General features: G+C 48.1%; 1 protein-coding gene across 23 annotated transcripts in view; it reads right to left on the reverse strand.

Annotated features, from left to right (window-relative positions):
• celf2 (cugbp, Elav-like family member 2) overlaps positions 1-16,028 on the reverse strand; it is an 897,865-nt gene that overhangs the window by 47,388 nt on the left and 834,449 nt on the right. For 19 of the 23 annotated variants that reach the window (XM_086010717.1, XM_086010728.1, XM_086010716.1 and 16 more), the window contains 2 exons: positions 15,134-15,213; positions 4,223-4,459 (listed from right to left, as the gene is read on the reverse strand). In XM_086010717.1, the coding sequence (XP_085866843.1) occupies positions 4,223-4,459; positions 15,134-15,213 (317 nt within the window). The remainder of the gene's footprint in view (positions 1-4,222; positions 4,460-15,133; positions 15,214-16,028) is intronic. The other 4 variants (XM_086010723.1, XM_086010712.1, XM_086010729.1 and 1 more) reach the window with 1 other exon arrangement.

The raw sequence follows: 16,028 nt of genomic DNA on the forward strand, positions 1-16,028 counted from the left end.
CTCTTCACTCACACACACACACCTCTTCACTCACACACACACCCCTCTTCACTCACACACACACCCCTCTTCACTCACACACACCCCTCTTCACTCACACACACACCCCTCTTCACTCACACACACACCCCTCTTCACACTCACCCCTCTTCACACTCACCCCCACACACTTTCACACACACGCTCACAGACACACACCCCTCTTCACTCACACACACACCCCTCTTCACACTCACCCCTCTTCACACTCACCCCTCTTCACACACACCTTCACACACTTTCACACACGCTCAGACACACACCCCTCTTCACTCACACACACCCCTCTTCACACACACCCTTCACACACACACACCCCTCTTCACACACACCTTCACACACTTTCACACACACACCTTCGCACACTCACACACACACACCTTCACTCACTCGCACACACAAAAACACACACACAGACGTGTGTCTGCAATGAGGCAGCACAAAAATAAATGCTGTGGTTGAAAGCCTGAGCTTTGTTCGAAGTGATTTCCACCTCGGAAAAGCGGGCTCGACACCGAGTCCTCCTTTAAATCCCACAGTGAGCCTTGCAGCTGTGTAAACATAGCACAATGAACAACTTGCCATGAGCTGAAGCAAAATGGCGTCATGCGGAGTGACTCCATTTTGTTATTGGACTAAGCTGTGGGGTGCTGGTGGTGTCAGGACATTTCCAGCGTGTTGCCATGACATTGGGGGATACTGCCAGGCAGCAGATGTTGCTGCAGTACTGCCGGCAGGGAGCGAAGGCTTATTTCGCCACAGATTTCGACGGAACAGACGGGATTGTCACTGGAATTATTATGTCAGAAGCAGCTCGGGCTGCAGCTTCAGAATCAGACACCTGCCATCGAGGCTGTTAAGGCGCGTGGCTACGCGAGTCGAGCTCGTGATCCAATCTGTGGGCTGTCGGGAGAGGAGGAAGACAAAATATGGGGGTGACCGTGGGGTGGGCTGTGGGGGAGGAGGAGGGGGAAAGGGAAAAGGATCCCTTCAGTTGCTGCTCAAGCTTGTCTGAGGAGCGTGACCAAGAATGACCTGGACACCACACTCACCCAGGATGACAGGGTGGGTGTGATACTCTGGCGTCTAACCTGAGGGAGGCAAAGGATCCATTTTTAAAACATTATCAAGACCCAGGATATACGTGATACCGCTGACAACAGTAGAACACAACAGTTAAGATTTTCTCCAGTTACATTCTGCTGCATCCAGTCCAAGATCGGTGCGCACCACACTTCCCAGAGACAAGGCTTAAAATCAGCATCACCAATAGCGCAAACTCACAGTACTCGCAGCCGGGCGGGTATATTTTCATCCTGTTGCTTAACGTGAGTGCAAGTAAACCATTCCCGGTAGACGCTGGGGGCACTGGCTGTATCCTCGTTCATTCACGTTAGCAGACAGAGGAAAATATACCAGCATGTCCACCTGAAATGTGAAAGAGTTACAGACATGGCCAAACCAATTAACAAAAGGTTTCTTGTCCCTGGATCAGGCGGAAGTGAAAAATCTTATAATTTTTTAAACACGTCTAAACAGTAGTAGCAGTTTAAATTTGATCAGCAGGACACACAGGTCATTTGAAGAAACAGTATAAGGTGTCTTTCGTTATTTTAAACACATTTTCCATTAGTGTGATGCTCTTTGACCCCAACCCCCCCCACCCCCACAACGTGCCCTTAATAAAACACAGTGGCTTCCAATACATACAACAAGTTCCCACTGTCTTTAGGTCTTGTTCCCCTCAAAGGGCAATTCCTCCCATATATTCTCTGTACAGTTGTGAAACACTGAACACGTTTTACTTTCACAACTCGGTGCAAGGACAGACACATTCTCGGTCATTTGTCAAAAAGAAAAAGGAGTTGTATTTATACAGCGCCTTTCACAAACTTAAGATGCCCCAAAGCACTATACAGCCAATGAAGTACTTTTGAAGTGAACTTTTGGGTTCAGCTAGCTCCGCACCAACCCAGATGGCGGACGGAACCACCGTTGAATCTACTGTTCATGAGAGGGGATCTCATTGAAACGTATAAAATTCTGACGACTAGACAGACTGGAGGCAGGGAGGATGTTTCCCCTGGCTGGGAGTCACAGTCTCAGGATACAGGGTAGGATATTTAGGACTGAGAGGAGGAGAAATTTCTTCACTCAGAGGGTGGTGAACCTGTGGAATTCTCTACATAGAAACACAGAAGATAGGAGCAGGAGTAGGCCATTTGGCCCCTCGAGCCTGTTCTGCCATTTAATGAGATCATGGCTGATCATCCAAATTCAGTACCCTGTCCCTGCTTTCTCCCCATATCCCTTGATCCCTTTAGCCTCAAGAAATATATCTAACTCCTTCTTGAATATATTTAATGAATTGGCCTCGACTGCCTTCTGTGGTAGAGAATTCCACAGGTTCACCACTCTCTGGGTGAAGAAATTCCTCCTCATCTCAGTCCTAAATGGCTTACCCCTTATCCTTAGACTGTGACCCCTGGTTCTGGACTCCCCCGCCATCAGGAACATCCTTCCTGCATCTAGTCTGTTTAGTCCTGTTAGAATTTTATAAGTTTCAATGAGATCCCCTCTCATTCTTCTAAACTCCAGCGAATATAAGCCCAATCGACCCAATCTCTCCTCATACGTCATTCCTGCCATCCCACGTATCACAGAAGGCTGTGGAGGACAAGTCACTGAATATATCTAAGAAGGAGATAGATCGATTTCTAGACACAAAAGGCATCAAGGGGTATGGGGCGAGAGCAGGAATATGGTATTGAGATAGAGGATCAGCCATGATCATCTTGAATGGCGGAGCAGGCTCGAAGGGCCGAATGGCCTACCCCTGCTCCTATTTTTCTATGTTAAGTGGCAGGTTGGTACATTTACCCACTGAGCCATCCGAGAGGCGATGGGGATGTTTTAATTGGGACCTGTTCTTGCCTGGCACTGTACTGCAGGTTCTGCGTCTATTGCCTTCAAGGTGCAGTCACCGGCTGTGCCACGCCAAGAGAGACAGAAACCTTCCTTTGGCCTTCTCAAACATTAATAATGTGGAATTCAGGTTTTATACACTGAAACTGTTGTTTCCGCACAAGAGTAAGTATAAATGACAGGCAATGTTTCCCTAATGCTGTTACAGTCCGATCCACTTACGTCCAAATCTGATATATAGATTAACACCAGCAGCCGATGGGACACACCAGATTCCAGTGCAGCACAAAGAGAGGCAGCTCCAGCAATCACGTCGTACGCAAGTGAAGAGGACCGCGTGCTTCTTAAGGCTGAACAGTTAAGCGGAGAACAAGAGCTGGGGCTCTTTTCTGTACAAAAGAAAAGCCTGAGGGGGGGTGACCTTATAGAGGTCTTTAAGATCACGAAGGGGTTTGGTAGGGTAGACCGCAGAGATGATGTTTCCACTTGGTGGGGGGGGGGGGGAGACCAAAACTAGGCCGTGGGTTCAAGCCCCACTCCAAAGGCTTGAGCGCATAATCTAGGCTGACACCTCAGTGCAGTACTGAGGGAGTTCTGCACTGTCGGAGATCAGCTTTCAGACGAGGCCCCGTCTGCTCTCTCGGGTGGGCGTAAAAGATCCCACGGCACTATTTTGAAGAAGAGCAGGCCAGTTCTCCTCAGTGTCCTGGCCAATATTTATCTCTTAAAAAACTGATTATCTGGTCATTATCACATTGCTGTTTGTGGGACCTTGCTGTGTGCAAATGACAAAAGTGACTACACTTCAAATAACGTACTTCATTGGCTGTAAAGCACTTTGGGACGTCCTGAGTTTATGAAACACGCTATATAAATGCAGATCTATCTTTTTCCCCCTTAGTGAAGCAGGAAGCGTTGCGGGGAACTTCCTACCACTTTATGTACGTGGATTGGACTGTATCTTGGAGCTGCTGCTGGGAGCCAGAATAACAGGGATTACTGGGAATACAAGCTACAGAGTAGAAACCAAACAGTGAAGGAGGGGAGAAGACTAGAACTGTGTGGTGCTTGTAAAGTTCAACGGTGCTCAACGTAAACCACAAAGCAAAATGCGAGGCTCGCTGATAATATTCATCATTTTCCCAACTGTACAGAGGGTATTACTGTCCTCCGCCCCTCCCCGAAGGAAATAAAATCACTTGACATCCAATTCATTTATGTTGCATCAAGAAAGAAAGAAATAAAAAAAAAGACTGACTGTATGCATGTTTTGGGGTACGAAAACTTCTTTTGCTCCAATTTCGCCACTGTTCTTGGATCCCCAATGACCACTTACAGCCAGGTACTGTGGTCCCAGGGCACCCAGGCCGGTGAGGTTCCCCCAGGTCGCGGTATTCAGCTGTTGCATCTGCTGGGCCAGCTGCTGTTGCAGGCGCCGCTGCTCCTTGTCCTTTTGAGTGTCAGCAAACTTGACCACAATTGGTGACGAACAGCCCTGTCGCAGACAGAGGCACATGATTAGGATTGACTTCCGGGTCAAAAGGTCAAGTCTGAACGCACTGCTCATTCCCAATGTGGGTGTGTTTTTTTTTACCCCTTCTGACTTGCTTTCCCCCAAGTTTTTCTGTTTTCATGCGAGAGGTTAGGCAATGAGTGTCGGCAGGCTTTTCGACCGTGAGCGCCATCACCCGACGCCCAATCATCAGCACGATCCAACAGGAGTCAACGGATCGCAATCAGGAGCAGGAACCCTGGCCGATTCCACCCCTCCCACCCCCCCACCACACACACACTCACTGCCCCCCTCACCCCTATCCAGTCCGTTATTAAAACTGTTTCAATATAGAAAATCTACTAAACATTACACGGCACAAAGAGGTTTAATTTTCTCCCCCCCCTCAGGCCCTGTTGCATGAAACAACTTCTTATTAACAAGACATATTCGACTCTCAGATCAGACTAGAAACATAATGAGTAAGAATTCTAATACATACCCTCTAAGAGAGATGAAGGATGCCAACTAAATCTTGCAAATGGTTTAAAGCAGGCTCCCTGCTTTTTAGTTTAAAAGTCTGTACATTTAATGCTTTTTTTTTAATGCTGCCCTGCTCAGAACCTTTGCATCTCCACCTTTCAACAGAGCTTACTGCAACATCTAGCTGATACTGTCAATCACAGAATTACCCCCCCACCCCCACCCTGAAAAATATTGGATCGAGGGGCTTGAGGTGAATCACACATTCAACCCACTTCACCAGTGGAAGAAGTCTCCCTCGAACCCTTCTCCTCTCACTGTGTGAAAGCACAGGCTCTGGATCCTAGCAAATCTATTAATCATTTAAAAAAAATAGCCATTACCCATTTACAATGTCATTTATTTTAGATAATCCTACATTTTTCCTAGTGTCCTATCCTGAAAGTGTTTAACTGCACTGAGTTACGACTCCCTCAAGACCCCGTTCCTTTACTACGCTCAAGTGGCCATCGTTGCGAGTACGATCCCAGTTGCGCAATGGCATGCTATTCGATCATGGGGATCATCCCGGTGTACGTACACCTATCTTTAACAGCAGGGATCAAAGGATAATCATCAGCTCACGGCGCTGAGGCTAACTGCAACAGCCCATCAGCCGAAACGCAACCCCCCGCCTCAACAAAAGTTGGACCTTGCTACTTGCACGTCTAAAGGAGCTCTTAGATCTGAGGAGTGTAGCTGACCCCAGACCTGGGGTCTCCAGCTGTTGGTTGCTCGCCCAAGTGTAAAGGGGTCGACACGCGGTGAATGGGCAACATTGCAGGCCCACCAAAATGTACGGTAGTGAACGTCCCGCTGGGGTAAGACCTCCTGTTGCTGTAAGCTAAGTGTCTGGAGCCTGCCTCGAATGTTGGCAATCCCCAGCAATCGAATCTCTGTACTCTGCAGCAGACTGGCAGCCGACAATGTGCAAAAAAGGCGAGAGCAGTGACTGCACATTGAGAGGACACTTTCCCAAAACGGGAACCATTTCCTCAGGTAATGTGCAAGATCCTTAACAAGACAAGCCAACACGGGGTAGAAATCAATCCCCGTTGTGCCCACTTTCCGGGTCCCGATCAGCGCCCGCGTTACAAACGCGGCAATCGGCGGCTTTCGGGCATTCCGGGCGGCCGGCTAGAACAGGCATTAGCCAACCTGTAGATGTATGTTAGGGGGGCATAACGCCTATCGGAGGGCCCCTCAGTGAAGGGCCGCAACCCGACATTCGGCTTTTGCGACGCGCGAGCAGCCCGCGCAGGCTTGCCAGGCAGCTCGTGCACAGAATATTTATCAGGCCCAATTTCAGGCCGGCCGAGGGCCTTATCGGTTGGGGCGAGCGTTTCCCGCGCAGACGAATTTCTACCCGCGAGTTAATTCCTTAAAAGGCGTGTCACTAAGCTCAGGGCTTCTCTTACTCTGATGATTTTTCTTCTAATTACGTAAAACAGGCTTCATATTTAAAAAAAATAACATACAAAAACAAGGGCAAAGAAAAAGCACCATCAAGAAGCCATTTAAACTAGAAGAAAGCTTTTTAGCACCTCAGCATCTAGATCATAATTATCATTATGGAAACAGGTGGTGCTGACATTCATGCTTTCCAAAACAGAGCATTTTCAAAAACTTCCTCGAAATAAATACTTTTTATTTGCTTATTGTTGGAGCCAGTGAGAAACTCTCACATGAGAGGCCCCTGAACTGACTGGCGAGGAGGTCACTGGGTTAATGAGCGAAGTCACAACGTGAAGTGTGCGGACTGTTCCAAAGGTTCTGAGCAGCTAATTAAATACAAACTGAAGCTTGAAGAGGCTGCACTAAAGACGGAAGACCTCTTAAAAACAAAACAGCTTAAAAAGTGGCTGAGAACAATTTGCATAAAATGCATTAAAATGTTTGCGGATATATTGAATACAAGCAGGAGAAAATGGGGACTAATGCCTCTTGATAAACATAGTGGCGCTGTTTTCAGAAACAACTGGCCTTCAGTGCAGACTTAGTAAAATAGACCAGCGATCAACAAATCCCACGCTTCAGAAAATAATCCTGCTTCATTACACACAAGTCAAGCTGGAGCTTAAATGGTCAGCGGTGATTTGCATTGCAGGGTTGGGGTTTAATTCCCTCTGTGCAATATTTTTAAAAAAAACAAATGGGTTAATGAGCTCCATTTAAATATCACTAGCAGCAATTTGCCACCAAGGTCTTAACCTTTGACACATATAACCCTTCGGCGGGGGATTGACAGGGTAGATGCTGAGAGGTTGTTTCCCCCTGGCTGGAGAGTCTGGAACTAGGGGGCCACAGTCTCAGGATAAGGGGTCGGCCATTTAAGACTGAGATGAGGAGGAATTTCTTCACTCAGAGGGCGGTGAATCTTTGGAATTCTCTGCCCCAAAGTGCTGTGGATGCTCAGTCGTTTAGTATATTCAAGGATGAGATGGATAGATTCTTGGACTCCAGAGGAATTAAGGGATATGGGCAATAAATGCTGGCCTTGCCAGCGACGTCCACATCCCATGAACGGAAAAAAAAAAATATGGAGATCGGTCGGGAAAGTGGAGTTGAGGTGGAAGATCAGCCATGATCTCATTGAATGGCGGAGCAGGCTCGAGGGGCCGTGTGGCTGACTCCTGCTCCCCATTCTTATGGCACAAAGATGGCGCCTAGAGGAAGTTAACCCTTGCACCCGGGATCCAACTCTGCCGCCGTAACAATGGTGGAGTGGGGACCTTGGGTACGCGCGGCACAGTTATGAGCAACGTCCCCCGTAAGCTGCACTACCTCCTGCGCGGCCTGCCCCCCCCCCCAACAATGCGCGGCCCATTCAAATTCTTGCGCATGCGCGGTACCTACACTGTAAAAGCCGGTGAGCGGCCTGCGCGGGACCTTGCAGACGACCGCGTGCCCGCAGCTTAGCGGGAGCACTGGTTATGAGCGGCCACGCAGCGGTCTGGAGGTCCCGCGCAGGCCGCACATCGGCTTTTAAATGGAAGAAACCACGCACGCGCAAAAATGTGAATGGGCCGCTGATGTGCCTTCAATAACCACAAAACTAGAAGTTATAGACTTTAACAAGTTGGCTTTTAATCACTAAGATCAGAGCTAACATCTCAACACACTGACTGGCTCGCAGGAATGAGTCATACAGATCCTGGGATCTTTATGTAAGAGAAGTCAGGGGCGGAGCCAAGAGCCAAGACCTGGAACATTCCAGGTTAGTCAGGAAAGAGGAAGTGAAACTATACACCGTGTGGGGGAGGGTAATATACATGAGTGCAAAATGAATACAAGCACGACAAACACATTTCATTACATTCGCGCAGCCAATTAAAGGGACCACGCATGAAAAAAAACAATTTCGGTTATGAGCCTGATCCTGTCAAGAGTTCCTGGGGTCTGGCCAGCTACATGAAATGGGTGGGCCCCTGCGTCAGTATCGGCGTTGCTGGGGCGCAAGAGGCAACTTTTATTAGGATTATAGCGCCCACTAGGGGCAGGGGCTGGAGATAGCGCTATTAGACAGCTGTTAAAACAAGTGGCAGCAGGTTGGAGCAGAAGATGGACGAGTGCAACACTGATGGACCCCCCCTTCTCTCAGTCTGTGCTTTACGGCCGGCTGCTGTAAGCAAACCAGGGCCTTTCCCACTTTGGTGGGCCCCACATCCACTGGCTCGGAGTGCCATATGCCTGTTTCTTGTAGCTACCAGAGGTGGGACTGGGGGGGAATTCCGGTGGGTGACATTATCCTGCCAGACCCGCCTCTATACTTTGCATCAGCTGGAAAGGGGGCAGATGCAAGAAGTGCTGGGCTCTTTTAGCTAAAGAGACCCCCAGCTCAGGATTAATGGGTCAGAGACCCCCAGCTCAGGATTAATGGGGCACAGACTCCCAGCTCAGGATTAATGGGGCAGAGACCCCCAGCTCAGGATTAATGGGTCGGAGACCCCCCCCAGCTCAGGATTAATGGGGCACAGACCCCCAGCTCAGGATTAATGGGTCGGAAACCCCCAGCTCAGGATTAATGGGGCAGAGACCCCCAGCACAGGATTAATGGGGCAGAGACCCCCAGCACAGGATTAATGGGGCAGAGACCCCCAGCTCAGGATTAATGGGTCGGAGACCCCCCCCAGCTCAGGATTAATGGGTCGGAAACCCCCAGCTCAGGATTAATGGATCGGAGACCCCCAGCTCAGGATTAATGGGTCGGAAACCCCCAGCTCAGGATTAATGGGGCAGAGACCCCCAGCTCAGGATTAATGGGGCAGAGATCCTCAGCATAACCGGGTCCTGCCGAATTTATGCTTCTGGCTGCCATGATCGTGCCCCAGATACCCCTAGAACATCGCTGATGATCAAGGCCTTGGTGTTTGCACAAGTAATCTATGAAGGTCGCTGAAATTGGAAAATGGAGCCTCCTCAATCCTCCTCTTCCGATCCAGTGATGCCCGCTCTCTTAACTTTTTTCTTCCTCTGTGGTTCCTCTAATGCACCAAGGTAGTCCTCCTGTTGACCAGGGTAGGGGACTAATTCCCAAGACTCTGCCGATATTTTGTCCCCTCAGCTCTTCCAGGCAGGCGCAGTTTGAATCGTGGCAACTTCTCTTCCATCTTAGTGAGTCTTGCGAGCGGCTGCCAGGTTTGCAGTTAGAACTGAAGGCACGGAGCCAGATCCCCTCAACATTGAGAATCGCAGGCCTTGATTAGGAGCAGCGACAGGAAGAAAAATAAAGGGGGGGCGGGGAGGTTACAGGGAAGTGGCCGCTGTTTATTTGAGTGTTACTCCCCAGATACAGGGTACCACACTACTCATCTACGCTCATTCCTTTCATTACATTGCATAGAATGGTACAGCACAGAAGGAGGCCATTCGGCCCATCGTGACTGTTTCCTTTGTCCTTTTACAGGCCTTTCTCGCTATGACGTTTCATTTCGCTTCCTCGTTGATTTCTTATTTTATTCTCTTGTTAGCAGATCCCTCGCGGCGTTGCTCACACGTAGCCTGAGTTCTGGCGCACTGTGGTCAATGGACCAAACCCTGCTGACCTAAAAACTGTTGGGGCCAATTTCCAGGCTCCGGATCAATGACTGGCTTTCTCTTTATTCAAGATTGTTTTGCATTTGTGACAGAGTGTGACATCTGGCGTGACAGATACCCAAGACTTTTATATGTAGACAAAGCTGACAGATACATGTTACTGAGCCACCTCCCTTAGTAATTGCGCCAGTTTCTGTTACACAAAATCTGCCCTGTTTATATTGCAGGGTGGACCTGACAGCAAAGGGGGAACCGAGCGTGTGCGAAATTTAGATACTTAATTTCTTCAGACCATCACGACTTTGCCAGTACAGCTGAGGACCTTCCCTGATGTCGGGAGAAGGCGTGTGGAGATCAGAACTACTGTAAGCACATCAGCCCAAAGGACAGTCCCGACCTATTTGCTGCCAGAATTGGAAGGTAGCCTGGGGCAGATGACCTCACCATCTGAACAATTTCTTCCCACACTTTTCTTTTCAGGAATTTCCCTGTTGTTCCAAAGCCTTCTATGTTCCACCGCGTTTTTGTTTCTTCTCGCCAACCTTGCAGCCACTTGCTCCTGCCACCATCATGCAGTTAGTTCTAAGAGGACCATCTGGCAGCTTGGCAAAATCCACCAAGTACTCCTGCTCTCTCCACCAGTCCTCAGCCTCTCATTGGGTTGTCCTCCTGGGCCAGTTTCTCCCAGGGTTCCAGCGCTTTTACACTTGGTGTGCACTTTTTCTTCCACCACTACTGTGCTGGGATCTGGACACCGACCTCAGCTCCCAGTGTTTCTCCTTGAACCAGGCTCCTTCAGGGCAATGTCATCCCGACTTGGCAGGCGAGTGGACAACAGTGGTATGTCTCTCTTACCTGTTGCGTGCATGAGTGGGAACTGTTCAGTTTGTATATGTTCCCGAGGAATGAAGATCGGTGCGATATGATGCTGTAGATTTTTCTGTTGTTACCCATATACATCTACAAATTTTTTTTACTAATAGATGAAAATCAGCAAACATAATATTGAGTTATTGGTACCGAGTGGATAGCATGCTCGATTATTCTCTACAGTTGGGAATTCCAACCCAGAGGCACTTCTAGTCCCAACCGGCAAGGAACTTTGCTCATGCCCATGGGAGCAGTTTTCCTCCTTCTTTCCTTCTCCCCATGCCCCTCCATACCCCACCACTACCATTCCCCCCTTCTCTCCTGAAGGCACATACTCCCCCCTGTCTATCCTCCAACCCCCTTCTCTCCTGAAGGCACTGATTCCATGGGTACTTGCAGCTTTTCAATACCTCACCCCAAGTGACCTTCCTTTATGTACGAGACCAGAGAGTGAGAGCCAAGCGTCTATTCAACCATGTGAGGTAGCACATCGGAGACTGATCTCCCTTATCGGACGTGCACTTTCTAGCAGGGAATCACTGGACAGATCAAGAATGGGAACCGTGGGCGATTTTTCCCCATCCCATCCCTAGCCTGGGGACGAGATCAACCAACATGACACAGACAACGGGTCGCCCCAGGATACCCTCTGACCCCCATGGCTCAGTTAAATATCACAGGCGAATGGAATTCGAACTGAGGTCCCTCTAGTTCAAGCCCAAAACATTCCACCATTGCAGCTAGTGGTTTTTTGGGGTCTTTTGCTCTTTACAGTACAGAAAGCATTTCCAGATCGACGGGGCAACATTACTTTGTGACAAGAGAATTTTGTTAAAGAAAGATTTTCAGTGGAAGACACTTGACAGAAGTGGTTACTTCATTTCACTTATTAAGAAGCGTGGCTGTGGGGAGAGGATTGACAGAGGGTTTCAATTTCTGTTACATTTTGGGACACAAATAATGGACATCTTCTCCAAAGGAAAAAAACATACACATACACACACACACACAATATATTAATGAATGACTATGCAAATCAGCACAGAAACACAGGCTGCAGCTTGTGGAGGCATCCTTTAGCATTGCTGGGATCTCAATGAAGAACATTCACTCCTGGTTCTTTTATTTACATTTGGAAATTCAGGGGCACTGTTCGTATTTGCTTATTAAACCTCTCCCCAAATTAATGTATTAGTAACAATTGTTTATGTAACAGCGTCAGATTGTGTTTTATTAGTTTAACAAATGAGTTGACGGGTTTTAATGGTGGCCGTGATTTCCAGATGTGTGACCTTATTTATTTTGAATTTCTGGTTAATTTATTTATTTATCCACTCTCATCCAAGCCTTTATTACCTCTAGACTTGACGCACTCATGGCCGACCTCCCACGTTCCACCCTCCGTAAACTTGAGGTCATCCAAAACTCGGCTGCCCGTGTCCTAACTCGCGCCAAGTCCCGTTCACCCATCACCCCTGTGCTCGCTGACCTACACTGGCTCCCGGTCTGGCAAGGCCTCGATTTTAAGAGTCTCATCCTTGTTTTCAAATCCTTCCAATGGCTTCGCCCCTCTCTATCTCTGTAATCTCCTCCAGCCCCTACAACCCTCCGAGATATCTGCGCTCCTCTAATTCTGCCCTCTTGAGCACCCTCTTGATTTTAATCGCTCCACCATTGGTGGCCGTGCCTTCAGCTGCCAAGGCCCTAAACTCTGGAATTCCCTCCCTAAACCTCTCCGTCTCCCTACCACTCTTTCCTCCTTTAAGGCGCTCCCTTAAAACCTACCTCTTTGACTAAGCTTTTGGTCATCTGCCCTAATATCTCCTTATGTGGCTCGGTGTCAAATTTTGTCTTATAACACTCCTGTGAAGCGCCTTGGGACGTTTTACTACATTAAAGGCGCTATATAAATACAAGTTGATGTACCACATGCTTCTCCCACGCAGGAGGATTGGTGTGGGGGCAGTAACCAAGTGCCAAGCCTCTGTTAGTGTTATCCTATAGCTTGCCACGAACAGGTACGTGGGCAGGTGTCGGGCCTTGTATCTTTGGGCTTGGATGACGTGAGGAGAGGCCCTTGATCCCAGGGCTCGGGTTGCTGGCAAGGAGAGTCCCTGATCTCAGCTCTTCAGTTGCAGAGGAGGCCCAAGGCAGGTAAAGTGGAATTTTGCTTTTAAAGGTTTCCTTGTGGGCCAGGAGGAGCACCCTACCCTCCCCCCCCCCCCCACACACCCGCTCCACCCCCCCACCCACCTCCCTTAAAACTGGGGCCGCAGAGTTTAGGGACATTCACAACACTGCTGGATGCGAGGCTGGGATGGGTAGAACACTGTCAGGTCGAGCCTTGGTAGGACAAGCGGCTTCTTGATATTTGTGACTTTTTTAATGTTAAAATAAAGATGGTTGCTATGGCGATTAACCCAGCACACGTGCACCGTGATAACTCAGTGGGCTGTCATCAGATGCCTCAACAACCATTACAGGAAGGGGGAAAAAAAGAACAGTCTTTATTGTTAATATTGCAATATACAGGAAAGAAGGGAAGAGGGGTGGGGGAAGGAGAAAAACAAGGACAGAAAAACACAACCACTACAAAGATTAAACAATCGTACACAACACACGAATGAGAAAGAAATTAAATTAGCTTTTGATGCCAATTCCCTGTTCAAGGAGGTTTGGTCAAAAAAAATAACACAGCAAAAACAAATTAAAACACGTTTAACCTTTGGTCTCTTAGCAGGACATTGCTGACTTCAACATCTGCTTTGCGATTAAGTTAAGTACCACAGCCATCATGGAGCAATTAGGGAGGTTAATCTTATTTTTAAATGAGTGTACAAGTTGTTAGTTGATCATTTTTACGCACTAACTTCTTTAAGACCTGCGGTTAAACAGTGTTTGAAGACATATGCAGATTGTTATAAAGCTGTAATTTCCAGGAAGTTACCTTCTCCCAACACATTCCACCCTGTTTAAAGCTGCAGTATATTTTTGCGAGCCCCATTCTATTGTGGGCAATATGTTTGGCTTTCGAAAAATGGCAAAACAAATTCAATCAACATTGTTTGGGTTCTGCATTGCACAAATCACTTCCAATTTCCGTCAAGTATTTTTTCCCCCCCGGTCCCTTCCTGAGGTGCTGACCCCTACTGGCGACAATGAGCAACCCAAGCTGCCGCTCGACTTGTGCGAGCAACAGCGGCAAGTGCTGGCAGGCTATGGGACTGCGAGGGCATCGTAGCCGAGGCTTATCATGCCTTCACTCGACATACTTTACAGCAAACTAGCAACAATGTAAAAAAAAAATGTAAATGGCCTTTTAACACAGCTTCTATGCTCTTTGTTCAACGCTCACAGGTTCCACCCCTCTGAAGGCGTTTGATGTGCTGTGATATGGTTGCAGGGCTGCTGGCTGCCCTCTCTTGTCCAAGTGGCTTTGACGGTGGGTGTCAGCCGGCTCTTTGACTGTGAGGGCCGAAGGTGGGCTCCATAGTCAAGCTTGATCCTGAGCTCACCCAACCCTCGCTCACCCGTATTTTCTAGCGGGGATCACGGCTATCAATCAGAGGGTGGGTCCCTGGTCAACCTATTTTCCCCTCCCTAACCCAGATCTACTGCTCCGACTGAGATCAGCCAGCTCAGCATAGACCAGGGATCAAATCATAGACTCAGGCGGCACAGAAGGAGGCCATTCGGTCCACCGTGTCTGTGCTGGCTCTTTGGAAGAGCTCCCCAATTAGTCCCACTCCTCCCCCCCCCCCACCCGCCCCCTGCTCTTTCCCCATAACCGTGCAAATTTCTCCTTGGGAAAACCGTGAGACTTTTCTGTGCGGTATGGCTGAATTCTTGCACTGGGAAGCGGATCAACTGAGCTCCTTCAGCAACCTTCTATTTTAAGGGAAAAAAACATTTGATTTTCCCCCCAAAAATGAGGCCATCTCTTTGCAGGGTTACAAAGTGGGAGAAGGTGTTAAAAAAAAAGACCCACGATCAGCTTTGGTACCTGGTGGGAATTCGGGAGGTGCTTTTGAGGAAATTAGGAAGAATTCTGATTTAAATGCAGAAAATTAACCCCTTTGCAATATTATAGCATCTTCAAATCATAGATAACGTACACACACAGCAAAACTTGGGAAAATACTACATGGTTGTGAGTGAGAGACGACGTTTAACTGGGATATATACTGCAGCTTTCCCACATTCCACAATATTCACAAAGAAACGAGTAAAGGGCAGACGATACAGTACCTCCATGGTCTGAGACTGGTGCATAGCTTTGATTGCATTCTGTGCCATTGCCCTTGTGGAAAACGTGACAAATGCACAGCCTGTGGGGACAAGGGGGACAGGGGAGCAGGAGAGACAAAAAAAAACAACAAGACAAGAGGATTGGACGCTTGTTAAACCAACACAACTCTACGAGAACGGCCACAAGACGACACTGTTCTCAGTAGTACATGAAAATACAACAGCTTTTTAACATTTTCATTTTCACTGGCATTCTTTTTTTTTTTTGCCAAGAGCAGTCAGAGCAAGCCATGCCTTCCCTCCCCTCGCTGCTGGCCCCCCTAAAGCCCTAAAGCATCTCGGTTAATGCGCTCACGAGAAAAAGGAAAGTAGGTCAACACACCATCTCACAGACACAGCTGCCGCACTGAAAAGACCACATAAAACTCACTGTGCCACACAGCTTTAGTGCACATGGATCCCAGTTATACGGCGAGCTACTGCTCCATCTGCCGTAGTCTGAACACACACAGTTGTTCTTCCATCGAGAGTCTCAAACCACACTGCTGTGCGGAGTAGGGTTAAGGCGAGGAGGAATAGGCTAGTCGTTTATATATTTTGTTTCATGGGCAAAACTAAAAATATGTTTTTCTTCCTCGAATTAATAATTCAAAATACGTTGGGAGTTGCGTTAATAAATTCAGCGCCTATTTCCTTCCGTTCATATTAAATTAACATGTTTGCACACGGTAATGTTTCTGACGGTGCGCTCTGTCAGGGGTGCGAGATAAGTGGCTGCTGGGTTCTGACCATGGTGGAGATGCCCAAAGTCAGCGGGTACCAGAACTGAGCAGGAGTGACGTTCTCTTTCAAAAAATATATATCTGACTCTGTCTCACTGGGCAATTCAAATAAC

The sequence above is a fragment of the Somniosus microcephalus genome, chromosome 17 (assembly GCF_052327205.1).
Source record: "Somniosus microcephalus isolate GS21.2 chromosome 17, FLI_Smic_1.0, whole genome shotgun sequence".
In the NCBI taxonomy this organism is placed as follows: Eukaryota; Metazoa; Chordata; class Chondrichthyes; order Squaliformes; family Somniosidae; genus Somniosus; species Somniosus microcephalus.